Source organism: Phasianus colchicus, chromosome 4 (genome assembly GCF_987193195.1).
Source record: "Phasianus colchicus chromosome 4, bPhaCol1.hap1.1, whole genome shotgun sequence".
In the NCBI taxonomy this organism is placed as follows: domain Eukaryota; kingdom Metazoa; phylum Chordata; class Aves; order Galliformes; family Phasianidae; genus Phasianus; species Phasianus colchicus.
This window is the reverse complement of record NC_143439.1, coordinates 30598135-30625804: the sequence shown is the minus strand read 5'-3', so window position 1 is coordinate 30625804 and position 27670 is coordinate 30598135. Positions and strand designations below refer to the sequence as shown.

Here is a 27670-nt window from a genome sequence, read left to right as displayed (position 1 = left end):
GTTTTTCATGGCTGACTCCTGGGCTGGGGACCAATGCTGTCACAGAGGAAGGCCTTCCAGTTATTCTTCCTGCATTTGGTATTGTTTGCATTTTACATCGTCTTTTCCAGACTTACAGCATTAGAGGAATGCTGTAGGAGACGCCTGTTTCTATTTGTCAAGCTAGTTCAAACAGGCCATGTCTAGACCCTTTTTCTGACTTCCAGTTTTGCTGGTAGAGCTGTGACTATTTCTATGTCTATGTTCTTCAGGACAGCTGAGTATATCCCTCACAAAAAACAAGATGCTAGCAGAAGCAGTGTTTTCTTCTGTCTTCTCTCAGAACACTTAATGGAAATGGTGTGGCCAGCAGGACTGGGATGGTGATTTTTTTTCCCCCTCTCTACTTAGCTCTGGTGAGACTGCACCTTGTGTACTGTGCTCAATTGTAGGACCCACACTATGAGAAGGATCTTGAATTGCTTGAGTGTGGTTGGAGGGGAGAGGGGGAAAAAAATAATGAAGGAATCAGAAAACCAAAGATAAGAGTGGCTGGGGGAAATGGTGCTGTCTGCTCTAGAGAGAAGCCTGAGGAGAGACCTCACAGCTCTCTACAACTACCGTAAACCAGGTTGTAGCAAGGTGGATGTTTTCTCTTCCCAGACCTCTATTCTGATCAACCAAGGAGGGAAGCAGGATGAGGCTGCTTGTGCTGTCTGTGTTCACCTGACTGTTGTTTGCAGTCTGTGTGGCCAACTGTGTACATGTCTGCTGTGTGCACATGTGAACTGGGAACTTTGAGCTGCTCCTGTGGTTGGACCTGGCAGCTTGGAACTGCAGTAGTCTTACCCCTCTTTGGCTGCCAGATGTGGCATGATACATTTTCCTCTAATATAGGCCATGTTGCTAGTGCTGTTGTATAGTTTGCAGGATGCAAGCCCACACGAGTGCTTTTCTGGTGGTTTCAAAAGAAGACAAAGGAGTCTTGAAAAGGTTTTTTTTATTGTACATCCTCAGTTTCAGAAACTTTTACACAAGCTACAGAAACCAAACCAAAGCAGTGAGCTGCAAGTTTATTTGTCAGGCACTTGAGCAGGCCTGCTTTTCTTTAATTCCTTTTTCCTGTGTCCAGAAGTAGGGCAATGCCTCAGATACTGAGGGGACCTTATTTTTGGTCAATAATATTTAATAACCACAAACTCCTGGGAGTGTCACACCCACACCAGAGAACTCCCTGCTCTTCTCCCCACCCTCCATCTCCCTCTGCTTTGGAAACAACATAAAGACTCCAAGAACCAGGTGATGGTTTCTGACCTGTGAGAGCACGTCTGCAGAAAAAGACCTACTCTCTGAGCAGCAAAGTCAGCCAAGGGCAGGCAGCTGAGCTTCCATGCTGTATTTCAAGAGTAAACTGGGAAAGATGGTTGCTCCCTGACAGTTCCTGATCCCAGGGAAAAGAACACTTCACCTCACAGAGCAAGGTACCAGCCACTCAGCTCACTTGAACTAGCTGCATGGTACATACTGTGATCTCAGTAGTTATATTAGACTTGTGGTGCCTTAAATCAGATTTATCTCACCCAGCCCTCCCTTGAAACTGTGCCTGTCTGCCTTTTAGATGAGTCTAAGCTCTCCTGAGCGTCAACAAGCATCAAGGTTTTGAATCCTTTTCTTGCTCAGATGGTGGTGAGTGCTATCTGTTCCCCACAGTTTTCAGGTTTTCTACAAGGGAAGGAGGCTTTTTGGTTCTATAGGCAGCAGTACCTGGGATCCGGGCCCCTCTGATGTTACTGATGTATGGTAAAAGGGGAGGCTCCCGTACCACCACTGTGGTGCCCCTGGGCGTATAGGCTCGGAGCAACAGTTCTGCTTCTGCATGAGCTGTCACTGCCACCCAGCCTGCAGAGCAATAAATAAATAAATAAATACAGTCAGTAGGAAGAGTTGCTCATATCAGAACAAGGGTTCTCACACAAAGAATGTTAAGTTACCTGCAGAGGAAAGCTTGATATCTGCAATTGCCTCAGTGGTACCAGTTCCTTTCAGTGTAATGTCCTGAGGGACAAGTGGGGGGAACTCTTTCATTCGTTCTTTCCCACCCATTGGAACCTAATGTCAAAACAACAAAAGATTCAGCAGTTAGAGATACTTCAGTACTCCTACATTAAACTGAAGAGTAACGCACAAGTGGGAACAAAGATAATATTTTGTTATCCAAGTAAGTGCTGGTTTGTATATCCTCACAGGAGCTACTTCCATTTTGCAAAGAGCAGAATTGGGATCACATTCAGAGCAACCCAGCCCAATGAAGCCCGCAGCTCAGGAGTGAGCAAAGATGGAGTGTCTGCTATATGAACCAGCTGTTGGCCCAAGCCAGCTGCCTTCCTGTAGGTTACATCACTTATATGTACACTCCATGCATGCAGGAAAGTTACTGCCAGGACAAGGACAGCTCACCCTGTCCCCAGTCTAGATATACTATGCAGTCTGTGGCAACAGTAAGAAGATCAAAACAATAAAATATGTAGGGATGTGTCACCAGGTGGGACAGTCTACCAGAAGCCCATGACAGTACCTGCTTCTCTTACCTTAAAGAACTCTTGGCCAGCATGCTTCTCGTACATGACATCTGCAGTACTCAAGGTAGCAATGTGGACTGGCAACAACTTAGAAGCCACAACAGAAAACCAGGCAGGTTTTTCTCCCTAAAATAAAACAAAGTGCATGTCATTCACGCTAACAGAAAAGCAACCTCAAACTGCTCTCTCTTGCTCCATTTCCTTGCTGTATGTTGAAAACCTGTCTTTTACTGACATCCTTGCCTCTGTCATTGCAGAACAGCCTCTGCATAGAAAGCCCTTCAAGGTGAAGGTGTTTATCAGCATTTAAAAGCACTTGTGGTTTTACAATATAAAATACTGCACACTGGTAACAAGTATCACCACTCTCCATCCCGAGGCATTTTTACTTTATGCGGTGCTTTATTAACAGAATCTTGAAAGCAGTAAAGAAAAGAGGTGGAAGTTATCTGGACTATCTTTTATTGTTTGGTCCTATACCAGAAGATGAAGCTGCCGCTATCAAAAATCCTTGTTTTGCCTACCTGTAAGTAGTCTATGCGTCCCAAAGCCGCTAAAAACAAGACCATTCCTGGCTTGAGAATGAAGGTCCGTGGAATGATGGCTTGTGTTGGCAAAACCAGCTTTACTTCTTTCTCTGTTAGGAGATTCAAAACCTGAAAAATATTGTACAATCAGATCGCACTGTTTTCCATGATTATTCAACTTCAGAAAAAGGAAGACTGTGCTCAGTCTCCAGTTAGAGCTCTAAGCCCCTGGCTACCTTCATACCAGACACTAACTAGCTATTAGAGAGCAAAGTGACACAAAGTGGGTTAGAGATGATCTCGCAGACATCTTCTAGGAAAGTTCTGACACCACTGCTAATTTTCTATCTCCTAGTACTTTTGAACTTTTCCAAAAAGATGACCTGTAGCTCCACAAAGATATCAATGTGATAAAAAAACCACAATACTATGTTTTTGGATATACGCACTATATAAGCACCCGCTTCAGCACTGTTGCTCTACTGAAACACTGAAGCAGGCCTCACATGCTGAAGGTATTAACAGAACACTGCATATCCTGCTGGCTTTATGAGAATGCTTCAGGTCTTTCTCAAAGCTTTGGTTTGGTCACACAATACTCGTTATCCTCCTAAGCTCCACGTTTTTCAGCAGGGTGGCACAGTTAAAGAAGCACAGATTTCTCTGAGTGATACTGGTATAAACTTATTTTAACAGTACTGTACTTCTCTGCATTAGAAAGTGTGCTGACATACAATTCCTTGACAGAGATCACAGTATGCACCATTCAGAAATACAACAGCGGAAACACAACGGACCCTGACCTCCTGAAGTACAGTGCCACAGAATACCTACGCAGTTTTCCTTTACAATCCCTGGAGTATCGAAACACCAGCGAGCATCTTTCACTTCGTTGTATGTGAACTCTTCTCTTTCCTCACGCTTCTTAGAGTTATGGCATGGATCTTCATCTATGCTGTATGACAGCATGTCAGGGTCAAAATCAATCACGGAGCTCTCCTGGCGTTTAAATGTTCTTCCAACTCTTCCTGGATTAAAATGAAAGGTTTCCTGTTCATTCATTTATTAACTTGCACTTCCTCCAGTTGGACACCTGTCCCTTCCCTTGATTATTAGGGATGCGTGGCTGTGACAGAAGGGTGATGATAAAAACGTTGAGTGCATGTTCAAAAGCCAGGATGCTAACAGATCCCTTCTACAAGGGATCAATAGCGCTCCTTAAGCCCCAAAACCTTAGCAAGGACCACATACAGACAGCATGTTCCTCTCACAATTAAATGAAAGTGAGTTCTTACAGAGTGGGTAGAAATTACTTGCCAAAATCAGATGCATTCTTCAGAAAATTAAGGGATTAACACTCTTTTGTGTAATGCAGCATTTCCACCAGGACGTTCCATCACTTTTTACTCAGGCAATACTCACCCACTAAGTAACCCTGCTTTTTAAGGCGATTGAGGTGCTTTTTTTCTTCATTGCTTAGCTGATCTTCTGTTTTTAGTGCCTCTTCCTTCAGCCTCTCCTGCCTTCTGAATATCCTGTCACATGTTGGGTTAATAATTGGAAATTTCAACAAGTTCAGTGTTGTTCCTGGAAGAAAAAAAAAAAAAAGAAAAAGATGACACATCCAGACATCTGGGTACCTACCTGTCATATTTAAGCTCTGAGGAACACAAATAAAAAAATACTTGGAACCATCTAACAAAAAGTTGGAACTAAGTGTCAATATCTGCTCCACTTAAAGTCTCCCTCCCAGCTAGAGTGGCTGAAGCGTGCTACCATCCACTTGGTATCTGCTTTCTTGTTGAAAGGCTTCTCACAGGAACCCAAAGTTAGCCTCATGCACACTCTCACTGATTATAATCATGCTGGCACAGCCATGGGTCATCTGAACTGATTTTGCACAACTGCCCAGTAGATTTTTGAAGGTCGATCAAACACCTGAGCAGCAAAGCCTTGTAACCCTATGAATGTAAGGGACCAGAATAAAACCAGCAGCATTTGGGTGAAAAAGATGATTAAAAATCTTATTTTACTGTATATATCAGAACATTGTATTACAATGAGCAAACAAGGGGATTCACTGACCAACGTGATGCTGACAACTCTATTTGATGAGGACGGAACATCGAACCTGCTATTGTAAGAGCAGCAGGCTTCACAATCTGTGGCATTAACATCAACCTAAGACACCTCAGCAAAGTCCCTGGTTTTACTGTGATCACTCTACAAGGGGCTCACGAGTCCACCTCCTGTTATAGAATCAAAGGATCGTTATGGTTGAAAAACACCTCTTCCATCTAATGCAACCCCAGCCCATCCTCACCATACCCACTAACCACTTCTTCAGTGTCACATCTCCACATTTTTTCAACACCTCCAGGGATTCCACCACCTCCCTGGGCAGCCTGTTCTAGTGCACTGCTACCTCTTCAGAGAAACGATGTTTCCTAATATCCAACCTGCACCTCTTCTGGTGCAACTTAAAGCCGTTTCTTCCTGTGCTATTGCTGTTTCCTAGAAGAAGAGGCTGACTCCCACCTTGCCACAACCTCCCTTCAGGCAGTTGTATAGAGCCATACGGTCTCCCCTGAGCCTCCTCTTCTGTAGACTGCACAACTCCAGCTCCCTTAGCTGCTCCCCATAAGACTTGTGCTCCAGAACTGTCACAGCTTCGTTGCCCTTCTCTGGACACAAGATTTACAGGGAGATGCCAACACGTGTAGTTTGCTGTCTATATCCCTCAGGACAACACAGGGAAGGGGAGGATTCTAAACATGGTACAGCACCGGAGCTCAGCGCCCGCAGCGGTGATGCCTTGGGCCCGTTAGGTGACTGGCCTGGTGGCACAGCAGAGCTGACGGCCCGAGTGCGACACAGGGACGGCGGCGGTGCCCCTCACCTGGCCAGGATGAGACGGTGGCCCTGCCAACCACGTCGGGGGCGCGCGACTTGCAGTAGTCGGAGAGCAGCAGGGCGTTGAAGAGCGTCGACTTGCCCGAGTTGGTGGCTCCCAGCAGGTAGACGTCGCCGGCGCACTTCCAGGAGCGCTGCAGCCGGCTGACCAGCCCCTCCATCCCGAAGCCCGTCTTGGCGCTCACCAGCCGCACATCCACCAGCTGCGCTCGGGAGATGCCGGCCCGCAGGCAGGCGGCCGTCACTCTCTGCCGCAGCCGCCCCAGGTGCCCGGGGGAGTCAGCCGGCAGCAGGTCCACCTTGTTGCCCACCACCAGCAGCCCCGCGGCGGGCACCTCGGGGCTCAGCAGCGCGGGCAGCTGCGGTAACACGGGGTCGGGCAGCTCCAGCACGTCCAGCAGGTAGAGGAGCAGCGGGCCGCGGCCGTGCCGGGGGGGGCTGCGGAGCGCGGCGCTCAGCACGGCGCGGTGCCGCTCGGGCGGCAGCTCCAGGCTCACCGCCCGGCCGCCGTGCTCCAGCACCCAGCACCGCTGGCACACGGCGTCCCGCAGCCCGGCCGCGCCGCCCGGCCCCGCGCAGAGCTCGCGGTACTTGTCGGCCGGCACGAAGCCCGGCGCCGCGGCGTCGCGGCACTGCAGCTCGGCCCCGCAGCCCGAGCAGCCCACGCCGCTCGGCGCCACCGACGGGTCGGCCGCCCCCCGCGCCCGCCGCCCCCCCGGGGCGCCGCCCCCGCCCGCCGCCCGGCTCCGCACGGCCGCGGCGGGGGGCGGCGGCGGCGGTTCCGGCTCGTACTCGAGGAAGACGAAGCGCTCCTCCTCGCCGCCCGCCGCCACCCCGCGCCGCGCCGCCCGGGGCCGGGCTGGGCGCAGGCGGCCCAGCAGCGCCCGGCCCACACGGAGCATGGCCGGCGGCGCGGCGCGGCCCGCAGGAAGGGGAGGGGCGGCGCTCGGCCCCGCGCACGCGCGCTCCTCCCGCTTCCTGCCGCCGCCGCCGCTCCGCGGGCGCTCGGTGCCGGATCCTCGGCTTCTTTCTCCCCCGTCCCGGCCGCTCGCGGCTCCCTCCTCGCCGCCGCCATGTACGACGCGGACGAAGGTGAGGGCGCGGCGGCCGCCGCCTCCTGCCGGGCCGCTCTCCCGCGGCACGCGGCTTTCCGCGGGCGGCCCCGGCGTGGCGGCCGCGGCCTGACCCGTTCCCGCTTCCCCCGCAGATATGCAGTACGATGAAGACGACGACGAGATCACCCCCGACCTGTGGCAGGAGGCGTGCTGGATTGTCATTAGGTGATGCCCCGCTCGTTGTGCCGGTGGGACGGGTGCGCTGCGGCGCACGGAGGCCGCGGGCTTTGCTAGGCCGGGGGTTTTGCTGGGCCCGGCCGCGTGTTTCGGCCTTTGGGGAGTGGAGGTTTGGCCAGCTGCGCTGCAGGGTCGCGATTTGGGTTGCCGGCACCATGGTTGGCAGGGCTTAGGCCTGGTAGCAACAGCGGTGCAGCCGGCGGGAGGTGGTCGGCCCTCTGGACGCAGCCCTGGCGAGCTGCACCTCCGTTATTGAGTTCAGTTGCGGGCCCCTCACTACAAGAAAGACATCGGGGCCTGCAGCGTGTCCAGAGGAGGGCAAGAGAGCTGAGTCTGGAGCACAAGTCTTATGGGAGAGGCTGAGGGAGCTGGGGTTGTTCAGTCTGGAGAAGAGGAGCTCGGGGGAGACCTTATGGCTCTGCAGTTGCCTGAAAGGAGGCTGTGATGAGCTGGGGGTTGGACTCTTCTTCTTGGAAGCAGCCTTACATTTTGCCAGGGGATTTTCAGATTGGGTATTAGGAAACTCTTCTCAGAAAGAGCAGCCCAGGTGAACAAAACCAAGAGCAAGATCTTGTGCCTCGGTTGTGGCAACAGCCGCTATCAGTACAAACTGGTGGATGGCAAGCTGGACTTGAATCAGCAATGTGCCCTTGCAGCTGAGAAAGCCAGCTGTGTCCTGGGCTGCATCAGAAGAAGTGTGGCCAGCAGGGTGGGGGAGGTGATCTTGCCCTCTAATCAGTGCTCATGAGTCCTCACCTGGATGCGGAGTTCTCAGTACAGGAGAGACACAGACCTGTTTGAGCATGTTCACAGGAGGGCCACAAAAACAATCTGAGGGATGGAACCCCTTCCCTCTAAGGATGGGCTGAGAGTGCTGGGGCTGTTCGGCCTGGAGAAGAGAAAGCTCCAGTGAGACCTGAGAGCATCCTTTCCGGGGGGTTCTAAGAAAGGACACAGACACTTTAGCAGGTTCTGTTGTGATAAAGCAAGGGAAAATGGTTTTAAACTAAAAGAGGGGAAAATTGCATGTAAGGAGGAAGTTTTTTACAATAAGAGTGCTGAGGCACCTGAACAAGTTGCCTAGAGAGGTGGTGGAAATCCTGTCCCTGGAGACATTGAGGGGGGTCTGAGCACCCTGACGTGGCTGTAGGTGTCCTTGTTTCTTTTAGGAGAGTTGGACTGTATGACCTTTAGGGGTCCCTTCCAACTCAAACGTTTCTGTGAGTCTGATGCAGTGGCAGAAGCTGCTCAGGGAGGTGGTATAGTCACCATCCTTGGAGATGTGGTGCTGAGGGACACGGTTGGTGGGATGGATAGGAGGTTGGATTAGCTAATCCTAGTGGTTTTTTTCCAACTTAAATGATTCAATGATTTTAAGTAAGAAGTGATTCTAACTCCACACCATACATGTGATGTTGCCCACTGCTGTCACATGTGAGGAAACTAGAATGCAACTGTGCTACCAGGCCAGCACTTTCCCAGCAGAACACTGGCAGCCAGGCCCTGTAGCTTCTTATGCTGTTAAGAAGTGGACACTATGAGCAAAGTGTTTCTCTTCTGAACAGAAGTCTTTTCCTGTGTGCACTGGCGATAGAGAGCAGCAAAGTCGAGGTAGCATGGAGATCTCATGCTCATCCTGTTAAAAATGAGAATGCAGGGCTTAGAATGTTGGCTTAGGTTTCATAAGTGGGATGTGTTGGGTTGTGTCTAGGTCACACAAAAGCTAGGGAAAATCTAGAGAAGAAGTGAAGCTGGAAATCTGTGTGGCTGGAATAGAGGGTATCCAAGCTAAGGAACTTGGCTTAGGTTGGAAGGGCCCCTAAAGCCCACCCAGCCCTAACCCCCTGCTGCAGGCTGGTTGCCCCCCACTGGATCAGGCTACCCCAGGGCCCCACCCAACCTGCCCCTGGGCACCTCCTGGGATGGGGAAAGTTCTGAGAAATGTTACTCAGGAGGCTGCAATTGCAGGCACTCAGTTTACTGCAGCTTAGAAAATACATTGAAGCAAAGTCATTTATATTTGTTGTTGAGAATCTTTCATGAGGTTTGTGATAATGTTTCCTTTTGAATTTAAGGTAGGGTGCATACACGGCTCAGCCATGAGGTGGCAGCAAGTCTTTCACTTTGCAGTGCGTCTTCAAACACCAATGAGAATTGAGTTTACTTTTCTGAGCATCTATATATGAAACCTGTGCCTCAGGCGAAAAGTGTTTTCTTACTGCATTTCAGAGCTTTTGAAGATTTTGTAATAAATGTATCTTAAACTTGCTGGGAAAATACATTAATTAAATTAAGGTATCTTGTTAATGTGTTTTTTTTTCCTGTAGCTCCTATTTTGATGAAAAAGGTTTAGTCAGGCAACAGTTGGATTCTTTTGATGAGTTTATTCAGATGTCTGTGCAGAGAATTGTTGAAGATGCTCCACCGATTGATTTACAAGCAGAAGCCCAGCATGCCACAGGAGAAGTGGAAGAACCGGTAAGTGGAGGTGATAGGTTTTCATAAGCAAAATGATTTCCCCTTGTGTAGGTGGGTTTTATTTGACCTCTGTCTTGGGAGACTGAAGTACATCTGAGTTAGGACACAGCCAGGAGGACAGAAGTGTAAACTTGGATTCTGTTTGGATTCTGTGAGGTAACTGAGTAACACCACTCAGGATGGGAGGAGGCGTCACCAACAGGGGTTTAGTGGAGTAAGCCAGCTAGCCAAAATAAAATTGAGTTTTGGTGGGATTTTGGTTTTGGTAGCTTATGACTAAAACAGTTGTTGTTACATCTGGGTTTTCTGATGGAGCCCTTAATTATCATCTTCCATTGGTACCAAGTTCCAAATTATCTAAGGTCTCTTTTATTGTGAGGACTCTTCATGAAGTGTGTGAAGTTATAGTGCGTGTTCTACATCAATTGTGGTGCTTCTGTTGACTGTGATGCCTCCCATATGGTGCGGTGCCAAAAGTGATTATCCAGTTATTCAACCTTTCTGCTTCCCTGTTGAGATTTAAGGGAACTTTAGGAGTTCTGAGAGTCAAATCTGTTACGTGTTTTCACTATTCCTGTCCATTTTTTTTTGTGCAGGCATTATTTAGAGAGAGTAACTGACATTTCTTTTATTTCTTCAGTATGACATAATGTTCATTCTTGGGTAAATAAACATTCATAAATGTTTATCTTGCTGTAATTCCTCTTAATATTTCCTCTGTTACTCTGTGTATGTTATATCTACATTCCCTAGCTGTGCAGTTCTGCAGATGCCGTATGAACTGTATGCAATTGTGTATGGATCTCCAGCATATTATGTGCCTAACTTTGTCCAAAATATAGTATTTGGCTCAAGGGTATGTTTCTTGCTTTTATTAATCCAATTAAAGTTTTAAGAGTATGCCCTAAATGTAAGAAAAAGAAAACTTGATTTTTCCTTCAGTTTTACTTGTCAATCTCTTGCCTAATTGGAGAACACTGGATTAATTTAAGGAGACTAAGTATGATTGGACTAATCTTGTTTCTCCCTCTCTCCTTGTTCAGCCTTGCATTTTATAGCACATTAAGGTGTTTTATAACCATGCTGAGAGATGGGAACTACAGTAAATGTTTGTTCTGTGTGCTTATATGAGAACTTGTGAAAGTTATTTCGCACAGCTACTGCTGCAAATCCAGGAGAAAAGTGTTTCAATTCAGTGAGAATTGAGAGCTAGCTGTGCTAGAGCAAGTGTAGCTTTGGTGGTGTGCTACAGCAGAGTCCTTATGGCTCAGATACAGTTAGATGACTGCATGGAACTCAAGTTTTGCTTTAGTAATAGATATTCTCAGCTGGCTTCTAGGTGGTGAGGTGGCAGCACTGTTGTTCTTTATTTGGGTTAGTTTCTGTTCTGCAAGTGGTCACAGCGTGAAACAGGTACTCAAAGAAAGGCTTTCAAGGTAGTGGGTCTTTCAACTTGTTTATGTTCAGGTAGAATGATTGGTCTTTGTTTCTTCTGTACCCTTAAATTTTAGTTAGTGAAGGAATGCTTTGAGAACATAGCAGCTCTAAAATCTCATTGCAGTGGGAATCTGAGGGATGATTGGCTCTCAGAGCAAAACAAACATCCTGAGAATTGTTCCATTGCTGATAGATGCCTGTCCTTTCTTGACTTTTTTTTCTTAATGCTTTACTGTACTGTGTGAAAGGATTTCTGTGGAACTTAAAATGATTACATGTAATACAGTATATATAGGAGTAAAGCTGTACAAAGACTCACACCTTTTTGATGTGTCAGTCCATTCTTTGCATTGAAGTAAATTTGCCTTTTTATTGTATACTTAGCAGTTTTGCCTAAAGCTGTGTCAACAAGAAATATATACTGGGCATATGATGTTTATTAATGTACTCCCTCTGACTTAGTAGCTTTTGAATTAGTTAGCTGTTTTACAGGAAGACAACCTTGTTTGGGTACCTTATATTCTATTATGGGTGCCTTAACTCTAACCAATGGTTTTGACCCTTCAGTTACCTCTATGTGTTTTTTATTAATGAGGTGCCTAGAAATTATTGAAAGTTCTTGAGTGATTGGCACTGGAACAGGCTGCCCAGACATGTGGTTGTTGCCCTGTCCTTGGAGATTCTCAAGGCAAGACTGTATCAGGCCCTGGGCAACCTGATTTAGCTGTGGTGTCCCTGTCCATCGCAGGAGAGTTGGACTAGATGGCCTTTAAAGGTCCCTTCCAACTCCAAGGATTGATTGTATGATTTGCTCAGCTAGCCATCTGAAGAGGGATTGTTTCCACACCCTGAGCAGTGGACACGCAGCAGCATTGGGTATTAAGCTCAAGGGCTGCTCCTGAATAACTAAGGTGGATGTTTTGGCCATTGCAGATAAATGTCGTCTTGTTTTCCAGCCCCGGTATCTCCTGAAGTTTGAACAAATCTATCTCTCCAAACCTACGCACTGGGAAAGAGATGGAGCACCGTCACCTATGATGCCCAATGAAGCCAGGCTGAGAAACCTTACGTAAGGAACATCTCTGTGATGGTTAAAACACAAGGAAGGACTGGCTCTATGTTATTAACCGATAGTCTTTTTTTATTTAGTCATTTTGACAATGTAATCATTACTGCTCTTAGTACAGTGTCTAATCGTTAAATCCAGATGATTTGATGATAATGCTCAATATTACCAGTGAGTAGAATAATTACATTTGTCAGCTTTCTGCACAGGCTGGAGTAGTAACTGATAAACAACACAATGGTATTTTTTTTTTGTAGGTATTCAGCCCCCTTATACGTGGATATAACTAAAACAGTTATTAAGGAAGGAGAGGATCAGTTACAGACACAACATCAGAAAACTTTTATAGGCAAAATTCCTATTATGTTACGATCAACGTACTGCTTGTTAAATGGCTTAACTGACCGTGATCTTTGTGAACTGAACGAATGCCCTCTGGATCCGGGTGGCTATTTTATCATTAATGGATCAGAAAAGGTAAGGGATGATACTTCGTATAGTTGTCTTTACAGGCACTGGAAATTCTGTTACTTGTTTCCAATTCTTTTGCCAGGAACATAAACATTTTAATTACTGCAGATAGTCCTAATATTGGAGAAGGATTAACTTTATCTTTTGCTAGGGCTTTGTGAACCACCTTTTCTTCTCCTAGGTGCATTTTTTTTTTCCTACATTGCAGAGCATCACACACTCAAAAACATGATTGCATGTAGGAGGAAGGTATTTCTTCCCTCGCAGTCTCCTCTGGGTTGCTCAGCTGTATAGATGCATTTTATAACAAGGTTAGGCTTATCCTGTTTCTTTCTTCCCTCTGTTGCTCCTGATTGAGCTTTAGCAGAGCATATCCTCTCCACATGCTTGTGCCTCAGCGATGAGACTGACAGCTTTTTGTTACTTGACACCTGGACAAAGAAAGAAAAGAAAAAATAGTGTTTGTTCTTGGAGGAAAAGAAAATCTAGCTTTTACTATCAGAGCTGGCATTAGAATTTATTTGCATGGTTAGTTCATTGACCTTGGAAACAAATAATGACATGCTTCCTTTATCAGTATGGTGGCTAAAATTAACGCAAAGTTCTCAACATGCTTAGCAGATGTGGTGAGTGTGTCTCAGAAAAGAGTTCTCTAATCTTTTTATTTTGGTTATTCTGTATTAACAAGGCATAAGTTTTGCTTAATGCTGAGCTTTGAAAACATGGAATCTAGTCCAACTGAGTTTGGCAAATTGACTTCATGCTGTGAAGAGCTTATAATCAGGAGAGAGGCAGACTTTTTACATGGTTTCCTAACAATAGGACAAGGGGGAATGGGTTTAAACTAAAAGAGGAGATGTAGGTTAGATGTTAGAAGGAAATTATTTACTCAGAGGGCAGTGGGATGCTGACACAGCTGCCCAGAGAGGCTGTGGGGTGCCCCATCCCTGGAGGCACTCAAGACCAGGCTGGATGGGGCCCTGGGCAGCCTGAGCTTGTGCCTGTTTTAGTGGGTGGCAACCCTGCACATGGAAATAGGTGATCTTTAAGACCCTTTCCAACCCAAGCTATTACATGTTTCTATAATTCTATAAAAAAAACCTTGTGCTTGTTATTATCATGTGTCCTTTTGTGTTCTTGTCTTTACATAGGTTCTGATTGCTCAAGAAAAAATGGCTACAAACACAGTATATGTGTTTGCAAAAAAAGATTCCAAATATGCCTACACGGGAGAGTGTAGATCTTGTCTGGAAAATTCCTCTCGACCAACAAGTACTATATGGGTTAGCATGCTAGCCAGAGGTGGGCAGGTATGTCTAAGCAGTAATAATCCCCTTGCTGGGACTTGCATTGAAGGTGGTTTTTACAGGCTTTGATCCTGTCCTGTGTGTTCATGTCATTTACTTTGCAGTTTTGAAAAGGATTTGCTTCTGATAGTAAATTGTGAGAAAGTGAAATTACATGAAAACGTGTTCTGTTATGTCATAGATTAATGCCTGTCTCTGGGATGAATAACCTGGGGACTGAAAGGATGGCTCCCTTTGCGCCACAGTAGGGTGGGGTTAAAAATCTTAGAGCCAATTACTATAGATGAGTCTTTAGGATATCCAAACACAAACACTTTTTGACAAAAGACAATAGGGACACAGACCCTGTCTTTGCCAAAGACAGAAGTTTCAGATGTGTTTTGCAGCTCATGTATTAATTCATACTTAAAATAATTGTGTCCAGGCATTGTGCAGTGATTTTCCCATGCCAGAACAGACTTGTGTGGGGGAATAGGTGCTATTCATAATTACAAAAGGTGTTGGTACTCATTTTTCACTGCACTTAACTGTAAAGAAATTTCCAAGTGTTCAAAGAGCAGCTTTAACAGAATCCTAACACCACTTTATTGGGGGGAGGGACACTCTTCAGTGTTGTCCCTCTGTGTCCTGAAATACCTGAACCTTTCTGAGGAGGAGGGAGCACTAACTTGAGTAATCATAAAAATGGAGAGTTGCACAGCTTTTCTAATCTGGATTTAATCTGATATAAGGAAAGCTGAGTTTGAATAGGAAGGAAACGATAAACACAGGTGAATGAATGGTATTTGAAATTCTTCTGTATGAGGTAGAACATTCAAGTTCTTTAGGCTTCTAAGGTTGGAAATAGTTTAAAAAAAAAAAACAGTCACTTGCATAAAGTATGAGAATAGCTTCATAGTCTACTGAGAAGTCCTATTTTCCTGTCGTGCTTGAATAAATGCATTTGTAATACATCATCCAAGTTCATAGAGAGTGTTTTATTTAAAGGCTAAATCATTTTAGACTAATGTATATTATCCCCTGTCTTTCTAGGGTGCAAAGAAGAGTGCTATTGGTCAGCGCATTGTAGCAACGTTGCCATATATCAAACAAGAAGTGCCAATCATAATTGTCTTTCGTGCACTAGGGTTTGTGTCTGACAGGGACATTTTAGAGCACATCATTTATGATTTTGAAGATCCAGAAATGATGGAAATGGTAATATGTTAAATAACTTATTTTCTAGTTTAACATTATGTGATGTTCAGGTGTGGCTACTCTTATATTAGTCAGTATTTTGCTCATTTTCCAGTTTAATTTATTGTCTATTAGAAGCCTGAAAAACTTTCTGCTTTACCCATTCCAGTGAGTATTTTAAGTGAACAAATCGCAGTGGAAATTGTAAAGAGTTAGTGAATACTTGGAGAGGCAGGTTCTTATCCTGCTGTCCTTGACTTTAATTGTAAAATTTCCATTTATGTCTGAATCAGCAGCAGGCCTAGAAAATATTTGAATGAGAACTGTTGTCTGAAGCCTTAACTAATTTTTGTGTGCTTCCCACATGCTCTGTTATGTTTTGAAAGAGCTGCTGTAGTAAAGCCAGAAAGAAAGCAGTAATTAGCAGTTCCTGAAAAGAATCATGAGCAAGCTCCTGCATAGTTTTTACCCCAATGAGCACCATAAGCTTCAGGGTTTTGCTGTAATTTGTTTATTAGGTTAAACCTTCTCTGGATGAAGCCTTTGTCATTCAGGAGCAAAACGTTGCTCTGAACTTCATTGGATCAAGAGGTGCAAAGCCAGGTGTCACCAAAGAAAAGAGAATCAAGTACGCTAAGGAAGTCCTGCAGAAAGAAATGCTTCCACACGTTGGTGTCAGTGACTTCTGTGAAACCAAGAAGGCCTATTTTCTAGGGTATGGTTGTATATTCTCAAGTGTGCTGTTACACCTGCAGTTGGTCACTGAAGACAGATTTGATGTGCGTGTTTGGAAAAGCATTCTGAATAGGAGTTTGTCTTCTGGATACTCGGTGATAAATGTTAGGGTGTTTGTTTTCCTAGCTGAGAAAATGCAGATGATAATAATAAAATTAGAGAACGAAAGCCCCCAACACCCCCTGGATTCAAAGATGTGATGATATTCATTAAGTATTCCTTTTCACATCTCTTTGGGTGAAATATATACAGAGGCTGCTAGTTAAATTATAGGGAGTGAAAACTATTAACAAGATGTATGTAATATAAACCCACTCTTTAAAACCTTTGGTGCATCTTCTTAATCACTGCTTATTGTTATGCAGATAAATCACAGCATTGGGTGACCTGTCATTTTACTTCAAATACCATGTCGTGTTCACAGTCTCACAAGCTTAAACACACAAACTGTTCACTGTCCAGGGCAGACGTAGCAGAAGATGCATTGCCATCATGATGTAAATACTAACTTTGTTTCAGTTATCTAAAATTTTAGTGTGTTACTCAGCTCTAAGGACATAAGTACTGAAGTGACCTGCCTTAGAGCAGCAGTATTTTAACTTAATCTGAAATGGGCAATCTTTAGGAAACAGTTCACTAATGTATTTAATAAAGGTATGTATTCTTTGTTGTGAATATATGCTGATGGTTTAAAATATGAACTTATTTCTTTAGGTATATGGTTCATAGATTGTTGTTGGCTGCACTGGGCAGAAGGGAGCTTGATGACAGAGATCATTATGGCAACAAAAGGCTGGATCTTGCTGGACCACTGCTGGCTTTTCTGTTCAGAGGGTAAATATATAGTATATTACAGAATCACAGAATCACAGAATCACAGAATCACAGAATGACCTGGGTTGGAGGGGACCTCAAGGATCATGTAGTTCCAACCCCCCTGCCTAGCAGGGCCACCAAACATACACCTTTACTAGATCAGGTTGCCCAGAGCCTCGTCCAACCTGGTCTTGAACACCTCCAAGGACGGGGCATCCACAACATCCCTGGGCAGCCTGTTCCAGGACCTAACCACCCTCCTAGTAAAAAACTTCCCCCTAACATCCAACCTAAATCTTCCCTCTTTTAACTTAAAACCATTTCCCCGTGTCCTGCTATTATCAGCCCTTATGAAGAGTTTATTCCCCTCCTGGGAGTAAGTTCCCTTCAGATATTGAAAGGCTGCAATGAGGTCGCCCCGCAACCTTCTCTTCTCCAGGCTGAACAAACGCAACTCCCTCAGCCTGTCCTCATAGGGGAGGTGCTCCAGCCCCCTGATCATCTTCGTGGCCCTCCTCTGGACCCTTTCCAAAATCTCCATGTCTTTTTTGTACTGAGGGCTCCACACCTGAACACAGTACTCCAGATGGGGCCTCACAAGAGCAGAGTAGAGAGGGACAATCACCTCCCTATCCCTGCTGACCACCCCTCTCCTGATGGAGCCCAGGATCCCATTTGCTTTCCGGGCTGCCAGAGCGCACTGCTGGCTCATGTTAAGTTTCTCATCTATCAGGACCCCTAGGTCTTTCTCTGCCGAGCTGCTCTGAAGGACAACTCCCCCCAGCCTGTACAGGTGCCTGGGGTTCTTCCGGCCCAAGTGCAAAACCTTGCACTTTGCCTTATTGAACCTCATTAGGTTCACCCGAGCCCAGCTTTCCAGCCTGTCAAGGTCCCTCTGAATGGCCTCCATTCCCTCCACCGTATCGACTGCACCACTCAGCTTGGTGTCATCAGCAAACTTGCTGAGGGTGCACTCCATTCCCTCATCGATGTCATTAATAAAGATGTTAAAGAGCACCGGTCCCAAGACAGACCCTTGAGGGACACCGCTCGTTACTGGCCTCCACCTGGACATAGAGCCATTGACCACCACCCTCTGTCTGCGGCCTTTCAACCAATTGCTTATCCATCTAGTTGTCCACCCGTCAAATCCACTTCCCTCCAGTTTGGAGATGAGGATGTGATGGGGGACCATGTCAAAGGCCTTGCTCAGGTCCAGGTAAATGACATCAGTTGCCTTCCCTTCGTCCACCAATGCCGTCACTCCATCATAGAAGGCCACAAGATTAGTTAAGCATGACCTTCCCCTGGTGAAGCCATGCTGGCTATCTAGGATCACGTGCTCGTTCTTTATGTGATCAAGCATATTGTCCAGGAGGATCTGTTCCATAATCTTCCCAGGCACGGAGGTGAGACTCACCGGCCTGTAGTTACCCGGGTCCTCCCTGCTCCCCTTCTTGTAAATGGGAGTGACGTGACCCTTCCTCCAATCGTCCGGGACCTCACCTGACAGCCACGACTTCTCAAATATGATATTCTTTGGAGATAATTAATAGAAGAGTCATTGCCAGTTCTGGGCTTCTAAATAAATTGGACTATTTATTGAGGCTGATAGGCAGTCTTGGGCACCTCAGCTTATATCTGATCATGGCTTTGTTTCAGCCTATTTTGAAGCATGTATTGTGCATGTTCTCGAGCAGATTAGTTTGGTGCTTACTTTTTTGTTTTTCTCCTTTTCCCTTTGTTAAAATATCACTTCTGCTAAGAAGACTGGTGACTTTTTTTTCCCATCCAATGTTGAGTAGACTGAATTGATACAGTACTGTTTAATCTTATTTCTTGACATCTTCTCCAGAATGTTTAAGAATTTGCTGAAGGAAGTGAGAATATATGCACAAAAGTTTATTGACAGAGGGAAGGATTTCAACTTGGAACTGGCAATTAAAACGAGAATTATTTCTGATGGTTTGAAATATTCATTGGCCACTGGAAACTGGGGTGATCAGAAGAAAGCTCATCAGGCCAGAGCAGGTGTATCACAGGTACAATTTCAGTTCTTTTCAAATCACTTCTGGAAACTGTTGATGCTTTGTCTAACGTATTGCAGTACCTGCCAGAACACCACAGATAGGAAGCTCTGCCTAACTGAGTTCCTTGTTACATTCAGGTGTTAAACCGTCTGACTTTTGCATCAACGCTTTCCCATCTGAGACGCCTGAATTCTCCAATTGGTAGAGATGGAAAGCTAGCAAAGCCCAGGCAGCTGCACAATACGCTGTGGGGAATGGTTTGCCCAGCTGAGACTCCAGAGGTAATGAACATTGTATTTTCATCACTACTTCTTATGTGCCAAACTGCTTTTATCTGCTGGTCATTTTGTGGCTGGACTAGATTATTTTAGTCGTTATTCCAACCTTTAATGGTTTTGTGATTATGATCATGGCAATTTAAGTGATCACCTGCACGTCACCTGAAATACTGACATGAACACAGCTTTATAGCTAACTTTGTATTTGAGTGGTAGAAACAAAATACATTAAATAGCATATTTTGTGTACAGTTCCTTGAGGTCTTGAAACAGTTCTCTGGATTTGGAAGATGGGGGAGTCTTTTGGTTTGGAAATGCAAAATAATCTTAACGTTTCTCCTAGGGTCATGCAGTAGGACTTGTGAAGAACTTAGCCCTGATGGCTTACATTTCTGTGGGGTCTCAGCCATCCCCAATTTTGGAATTCTTGGAAGAGTGGAGTATGGAAAACCTGGAAGAAATATCTCCAGCAGCAATCGCAGAGTATGTGCAAACGAAATTACTTAAACAGATATAAGGCTTTTATTACCTGCACAATGTTTCAGGGTTTTGTGGTTGTTTTTTTTTTTTCCCTCTTTCTAGTGCTACCAAGATTTTTGTTAATGGCTGCTGGGTAGGAATACACAAAGATCCAGAGCAGCTTATGAATACCCTAAGGAAGCTCCGTCGTCAGATGGATATAATTGTGTCAGAGGTACAACTTGAAGACTTCGGGGATATTTAGAGATGAGGGAGGGCAGTATATCAGGACTGCTTTGAAGACTCTGAATAGCATCATTTGCACACGTTTCTTTTTTTTGTTCATTTGTTAAGAGGAACCAGTTGAAAAAATGCTCTCCTTGAAAAGATTTAAAAATAATCTCTTAAAATGCTTTTTTTTTTGTATAAATGTTAATGTTTGTTCTGTGCTGCTGGCAACACATGTAGAGCCTTTGAATCTGGGAACTTTGTTATTCTATTTTGTACTCTATAGTTCTGATTCCTGGCTGAGACTTTGCTTTTTTGTGCAGGTCTCAATGATTAGGGATATTCGTGAGCGAGAAATCCGCATCTATACTGATGCAGGCAGAATTTGCCGACCTCTTCTAATTGTGGAAAAGCAGAAGTTGCTGTTGAAGAAAAGGCATATTGACCAACTGAAGGAACGAGAGTATAACAATTACAGGTGAGAGGCATTTCTGAAATGTAACTCGGTATCTAATTTTCCAGCTGGGAAGCTGCAAGTTCCTTTAAATTGAAGGAGAAAATGTTTAAAGCTTTGAGCAATGCAAAGATGCTTTTGCTGCGTGGCAACTTAATTCACTTTTGATACAACTAATGCAGCTGTAGTAATAATAAGGCAGAGAAATCCTCGTTCTTGTTACTGCTGAAGTGACCCATTTTATGTGCATGTTAAGTATTTCAAACATTGATTATTAGTTGGCAGGACCTTGTGGCCAGTGGTGTAGTAGAGTACATCGATACACTGGAAGAAGAGACTGTGATGCTGGCCATGACTCCAGATGACTTGCAGGAGAAGGGTGTTGCATATTGTTCAACATATACCCACTGTGAGATTCACCCGTCCATGATCCTGGGAGTGTGTGCATCTATTATTCCTTTCCCCGATCACAACCAGGTCAGTGCATCACTTCTGCCATCCTGCTTATAAGATTGATAGGAAACCCAGAGGTGTATGTGTTATAAGAGCCATATGTGCATATGTAAATATCTATGTTGCTGTCTTTCCTTGCCTATCTAGTCTCCTAGGAACACGTACCAGTCTGCTATGGGTAAACAGGCAATGGGGGTCTACATTACAAACTTCCATGTTCGTATGGACACACTGGCCCATGTTCTGTACTATCCTCAGAAGCCCCTTGTAACAACACGCTCCATGGAGTACTTGCGATTTAGAGAGTTACCTGCAGGTGCGTTGTCAGTTCATAATTATTAAACAAAAAGAGTATTATTTAGTTTTAACTGTCATAAATGTATGCGTAATACCTAAATATTTAGCAAATCTATGCAATTTAAAAAGGAATTATGGGTTAAATGTTAACCTACAGCTTGGCGCTTAGTCTACATGTTTTTAGTGTTGCAGCTAAAACTCCTTTTCCATATAGTCGGCTAAAATGGAAACTGGAAAGGATGTGTTTCCTGTGTAGGTTCTCCACATGAGGTCACTCCTGAGTTGATAAAATTTAATCTCTCTTTGTAACCAGAGTTGCATTTACTGCTTTTCCACATGGGATGTGGAGATTATATCTCAGAAGAGGGTTGAGCAGGTTCACTGTGAAGAGACGGGCTTATTTTGGTTGTAAGTAATGCCTGTCTGATATGTATTCATGTTTTCAAAGCATTCACTCAATGTATTACAGGTATCAATTCGATCGTAGCCATTGCATCATATACAGGCTATAACCAGGAAGATTCTGTCATCATGAACCGTTCTGCTGTCGACAGAGGCTTTTTCAGGTGTGATTTCTCAAATTTTTGAACTGATGGAAATTGAAATAAGTACTGTAGTGAGTTGTCCAGAGGCTCAAGGAAAGTTTGTCTTACAATGGAAGGTATCCTTAAAAATGAGGGTGGAGGGAGTTTCAGAATGAAGAATTCACATTCAGAGGAATGGTGAATGTGTGTCTTAGCAAAACTCAGCCAGTAATGGTTCATCTTTTGTGTAGCTTGACTTCCCACTCTGCATTCCTGTCTCTCCCCTTTTGGTCTTGTTTTTTGTGTTATTTGTTCTGTTTACACTGGTTAAATGAAAACATATTCTGAGTTTTCGTTGTGTGAATTGCCAGTTATGCAAACTCCTTTATGACAATATTGTTGCTTTGTAATAAAATGGCGTATTCAGTAGTACAGCAGTTGCTACCAGTAAGGATTGGCATGTTCCTCTCCTTATTAGGAACTGCTGTTGAGACAACTGGTGGCTGATGTGACTGTGCATTATTGCTAGATTTTAGATGACTGCTTAGCTGTATAACCTTAACTGGTCAACGGATTTCTGCTTTTATTCATTTTTTTGAACCTAAAAATTGTGTGCTAAGTGTTTTGCACCTGCTACCTTCTAATGTAGAGTGAGTATGAGACTGTTAGATTTCTGTGGTTCACGTGAAACTTGTATGGAATCTCCTGCATTCATGGGAGCAATTAGATGTGAATGATACTGTTCTTAAAGGTTGTGGTTTTAGTATGCCAGCAGCACAGCAAAAATATCCAAAGGCCCAGAAAGAAGTCTATGTAAATGGAAAGATTTCCACTGAAACTCAGCATTGCAAGATAGCAGAAGTAAAAGCGCTTGCAAAATGGTGGTGTTAAGAAGAAAAGTAATAGGAGATTGATTTGATGAAGATCAAGGGCTCTGAACACCCTGATGTAGCTGTAGGTGTCTCTGTTCATTGCAGGGGAGTCAGAACCAGATGACTTTTAAAGGTCCCTTCCTAATCAAACGGTTCTCTGATTCTAAGATGGGAATTGGCCTTAGCTGCAATAACTGCTTTGTAGACGGGAACATCTCCCCAGCATGTTATTTATAGGTATTTTGGCAGTGTCTAAAAAGTGACCATTAAAATGCCATCTAAAATTTATGTGTGTGTTTGTTGTGGATTTTTTTTCAGTCAGATTAACAGGACTTTAAAGGAAAGGTTGTGTGGCAAATGAATTGTTTTGGTTGTCATCAGTGACAGGAGCTTTAATACTTGGCAAAATGGTGCTTTAAATGAAAATGGCATGTACAGATGAGAGAAAATGATGCTCATTTCACAGAGAATATATCTATCTTTATTTCAGATCTGTGTTCTATCGCTCCTACAAAGAGCAAGAGTCCAAAAAAGGATATGACCAAGAGGAAGTTTTTGAGAAGCCTACCCGTGAGACTTGCCAAGGTAAGATAAAGCAGGGTATAGAGTCTGAGTTTCTTGATTACATTTGTGTAGAGATGATTGCTGTTGAACTGATTCAGCCTTTGAAACACATTAAATAGCAGAAATGTGTGTGTTAATAAGAAAATGCATCAGCTGAGATATTAACTTAATATTATCTTAAGACATTTTATCATCAGCAGGCTAAAACTGTAAGCAGACTGGTTGAATTTCTACAAAATGTCCAAGTCTTTATGTTGAAAAACTTGGGAATTTATTTTTAACGTTTTCCGTCCCCCAAGGTATGAGACATGCAATCTATGACAAACTTGATGATGATGGTTTGATTGCACCTGGAGTACGTGTGTCTGGGGACGATGTCATCATTGGCAAAACAGTAACTCTGCCAGAAAACGAAGATGAACTGGAAAGCACTAACAGGCGCTTCACAAAGAGAGACTGTAGCACTTTTCTGCGAACTAGTGAGACTGGTATTGTAGATCAGGTCATGGTAACTCTTAACCAGGAAGGATACAAATTCTGCAAGATCAGGGTGAGTACCAACCCGTACATGTTTTCTACTTAACAACTTCTTTCTCTATCTAATTTAATTTAATGTTTTCCTGCGGTTCACAGGTACGGTCTGTAAGAATCCCTCAAATAGGAGATAAATTTGCCAGCAGGCATGGTCAGAAAGGAACCTGTGGTATCCAGTACAGGCAAGAGGTAGTGATTCCTTTTTTTTTTTTTTTTTAATAATACTTTGTTAACATTTCATCTTCTCTGTGTTTTTAGCATTGAAACCAACGTGAGTAAGTAATCTGTGGAACATGTACTGAGATGCAAAATGTGGATTTAAATTTGGGTAGAATGTGTTCAGAAAGGGATGCTGCTGTTCCTTACAGTGGTATCTCAGGACTCTTGAAATACTTTAAAGATACAGTTAGAATCTATGGACTGCTTTTCTTAAAGCTGGAGTGCTGGGAAGTACTGACTGCCTGTTTTGGTGCTCTAGGATATGCCCTTCACCTGTGAAGGCATCACACCAGATATCATCATCAACCCCCATGCCATCCCTTCCCGCATGACCATTGGCCACTTGATTGAATGTCTTCAGGGGAAGGTAAGAAGGTTTTATGCTGCACATTTTAAGGGATACAAGTTAATATACATGTATATATTTTTATTTTTTTTGTAAATACACACAAGCAAGCATTAAATACACATAAATGTTAAGTGCTAATGCAGTTAAAAAAAAAAAAAAAAAAAGATTGTTCTCCATTCACTTAATGGCAAATTGAAAAGTTTCTTGGAGGACCTACAATCTTGGAAATTTTGTCCAGCAAATCATGTGCTGCTTTTATTCCAAACGTATCCCGTAACCTAGAAAAAGGAGTAGAAATTTGTTGATACTGTCCAGTTTTGAAAATCTCAGCTAAATTTTGTAGCTGGTAACGAAAGAAGATACAGCACTATCATGGGTGGGGAATCTCAAGTTCTGGTGTTAATAGCTAAAATTATTTGAAATGTATTGCTTGATGCTGAGAAATCTGACAAGCTTTTGCAAATCCTTTCTCTGTAGGTGTCGGCAAACAAGGGAGAAATTGGTGATGCTACGCCGTTTAATGATGCTGTCAATGTGCAGAAGATTTCCAATCTTCTATCAGATTATGGTTATCATTTAAGAGGAAATGAGGTACAACCAAAATATCAATTCATTGTATTTTTAATACGTTTGGCAGACAGTAAGGCTTATGGTTCAGTCATTGCATTGACTGCTTTAGGTCCTCTACAATGGCTTCACTGGGCGAAAAATCACATCACAGATCTTCATTGGTCCTACATATTATCAGCGGCTGAAGCACATGGTAGATGACAAAATCCATTCTCGTGCAAGAGGGCCCATCCAGATACTTAACAGACAGCCCATGGAAGGAAGATCTCGGTAAGGATGTTTATTATTTTCTATACACTCTTCCCTTTGAAGTCTTTAGCTGCCAAGTTAGCTGCTTTTTTTGTGGAGTGAAGCCCACGCTGGAGTGCGTAGTCTGTCAGAAACTGTGGCTGCTGGAGCAATCTGTTCCAGAAGGACTGCGCCCCATGGAAAGCACCTATGGTACAGCAGCTAGTGGGGAACAGAGGGCTGCTGGGAAGATGCATGTTGGAACAGTCTGAGAGGAAGGAGCAGCAGAAACCAAGTGTTTTACTTATTGAGGAGGAGGAGGTATAAAGAAAATCCAGAAGTGAAGGAGTGATGTTGTGCCAGAGAAGAAGGGATAGGGATAGAATTTTTTTTCAGTGTTGTAGTTTCTTGTAATCTTGGTGTCTTGAAAAAAATATAAAAATTTAAAAAATTTGCCAAGTTGGGTCTGTTTTACCCATCATAATAATGGATAAGTGATTGTCCGTGTGTTGAACCAGCACAGAGGAGTAGAGGATGATTTAATGGTTTGAATCACTTTGCTATATATTTGTGCTGTATCTGTTTGGTATCTGATAGCTGCTTTACAAATACCTAGCCATGTGTCTGCAGCAGTTAACAATGATTGTGTTAGCATTTACTTACAACATTTACTTTTTATTCAAGGAGGAAAATTAATGCCCAGATTTACTCCTGCCTTGGAATATTGCTGTTCTGTCTCTGTCAGGTTACCTGTTGTAGCAACAAGCACTGATGTATTGTGCCAGAGAACTCAAAAAGTTTTTTTGTTTTGTTTTTTTTTTGTACCTAGTGATGGTGGCCTTCGTTTTGGAGAAATGGAACGAGACTGTCAGATTGCCCATGGAGCAGCCCAGTTTTTGAGAGAGAGATTGTTTGAGGCATCAGACCCATACCAAGTCCACGTATGTAACCTCTGTGGAATCATGGCAATTGCAAACACAAGGACTCACACATACGAATGCCGAGGATGCCGAAATAAAACACAGGTAAGTGTGGGCTTCACCATCCAGTGATTCAGAGGAAATGTGACTCCCGTGAACAGGAGAAGGGAGAAGTTAGGTTTAAACAAAAATGTTTAAAAAGAAACATGAGAACAAGTGCTTTTTTAGCTTCATAACTACTTACTTAAGTGTTTACAGTATCCTAGTTGATTTGGATGTTTCCTGTTAGACTGTTGGGCCGTCACTTGGCAGGAAATGCTGCTCAACTATTTTGCAGTGGAGAGATTTCAAAAGTGAACAGTTGGAGAGCTTATTTTTAGAATATTAAACAGTAAAATTCCAATTTGCAGGAATTTAGAACTGTGGTTGTCCCCATGGAGATACTTTATGCCTGAGAGTGGGGTTCCCATGGGAGGTCTTTTGTGTAGCACTTTTTTTCGTGATTATTTATAGCATGTGCTTTTTTTGTACACTAATTATTATTTAATAGTGTTTATTTTATAGTGTGTGCATAGCTACAGAGCTGTGTCAAGGCAGATTGGCAGCAGATAAAGAATCACTTTAAATAGGTTTTTTGGTGTGCTGGAAACTGCTGCTTGTAGGGATGTGTGCTGGAAATCTTAACTGTAGTTAGGGCACAGGAGGCATGCTTTGCTGTGCGAATGTGCCCCTGTTTAAATTACTCTTACTGAAGATCAGATCCCTTGGCTGCCATTTTTTTTTTTCTTTTTCAAAAGTTAATTCTGAATAGCTGTTTTGTACACTCTATAGACTGTCTCTGCTTCCCTCTTGCTTTCTTGCTGTCCTTAAGCAATCCTTGTTAAATGCTTTCATGCGTGATTCAGAATCATAGAATACACAGAGGTGGAAAGGACCTTTAAAAGCTATTTGGTCCAACTCCCCTGCAATGAACAGGGACAACTACATCAGGTTGCTCAGAGCCCCATCCAGCCTTTTAATGTCTCCAGGGCTTCCATCAACTCTCTGGGCAATCTGTGCCATTGCCTCATCTCGCCACCCTCACTGTAAAATGACTTTTTCCTTATATCCAACCTAAATGCACCCTCTACTTCTATCAAACCCTCTTTGAGTTTGATAGAATCATTCAGATCCAGTTTGGAGTCAAAAAACTTGACAAGTTAGTTGGGTAGTTATTTATTAATCAATCACAACTCTCTTGAAATCTCTTCCCAGATATCTTTGGTTCGAATGCCTTATGCCTGCAAACTCCTCTTCCAAGAACTGATGTCTATGAGCATTGCACCTCGGATGATGAGTGTTTAGCTTCTTAATGAGGTTTTTTAAAATGTGAGACTGAAGTATTTAGATTTTGTTTCATTTTGTGTAGGTTGTGTTTAAAATAGTCTTACTCATCAGCTGTGTGCTCTTTAAAAGTATGTTTATTTCCTGTAAATAGAATTAAAATTTGTAATTGAACTCGTGAATCTCTTTATTTGTATATCTGCAAAGGAAGTGTGCAAGCAAATGGGTAATCAAAGAATAAAGGAGGTAAGAGAACGATTAGTGAGCTAGAAAAAGCCTGAGGCTGCAGCTTTCCAAAATACTAACTTAAAACGGTGCATAAGTGAAAGTCCTCACATCACAGCTCTGCACCATCATCTGTGGAAAAACAGAAACATGTTATGCTGCACACTGTTTCAAGGGGTAATGTCAGAGCTCGGACAGCAGCCTGCGAAGTGGCTTTTCTAATGTCTTATCTGAGGTTGCTTTCTTTCTCTCCCCACAGGAGGATGCCAGCTGCAGCGGGAGGGTGGTAGGTGGCATTTTTCTGGGTTGAGATCACTGAGAAATCAGGCACTGACTCCCTAAGGGTGTAGTGTATAGCTATGGAGCA

The 27670-nt window shown here is 43.8% G+C and overlaps 3 protein-coding genes across 6 annotated transcripts in view; 1 reads left to right on the top strand and 2 right to left on the bottom strand.

Annotated features, from left to right (window-relative positions):
* Positions 1–962: 962 nt before the first annotated feature.
* On the bottom strand, positions 963–6909 carry NOA1 (nitric oxide associated 1). The gene is made up of 7 exons (XM_031596734.2): positions 5985–6909; positions 4508–4672; positions 3920–4113; positions 3083–3214; positions 2568–2684; positions 1971–2088; positions 963–1878 (listed from the first exon to the last, which is right to left on the bottom strand). The coding sequence occupies exons 1-7, from the start codon at positions 6898–6900 to the stop codon at positions 1673–1675; spliced, it is 1848 nt and encodes a 615-aa protein (XP_031452594.2). The 5' UTR covers positions 6901–6909; the 3' UTR covers positions 963–1672.
* Positions 6910–6968: 59 nt separating this feature from the next.
* On the top strand, positions 6969–27132 carry POLR2B (RNA polymerase II subunit B). The gene is made up of 25 exons (XM_031596727.2): positions 6969–7090; positions 7206–7278; positions 9618–9768; positions 12162–12274; positions 12529–12748; positions 13894–14052; positions 15082–15246; positions 15744–15940; positions 16675–16794; positions 18632–18818; positions 18944–19087; positions 19428–19567; positions 19667–19778; positions 20095–20249; positions 20504–20702; positions 20826–20994; positions 21445–21541; positions 22862–22956; positions 23235–23485; positions 23569–23658; positions 23948–24055; positions 24515–24628; positions 24717–24877; positions 25665–25860; positions 27010–27132. Exons 1-25 carry the CDS (start codon positions 7072–7074, stop codon positions 27097–27099), a joined length of 3525 nt encoding a protein of 1174 aa, XP_031452587.1. The 5' UTR covers positions 6969–7071; the 3' UTR covers positions 27100–27132.
* IGFBP7 (insulin like growth factor binding protein 7) overlaps positions 24150–27670 on the bottom strand; it is a 16370-nt gene continuing 12849 nt past the window's right edge. Inside the window, exons 5-6 of one of the 4 annotated variants that reach the window (XM_031596731.2) lie at positions 27385–27435; positions 24150–24315 (exon numbers count right to left, since the gene is read on the bottom strand). In XM_031596731.2, the coding sequence (XP_031452591.2) occupies positions 27416–27435 (20 nt within the window). In that variant the 3' untranslated portion in view covers positions 24150–24315; positions 27385–27415. The other 3 variants (XM_090139059.1, XM_031596729.2, XM_031596730.2) reach the window with 3 other exon arrangements.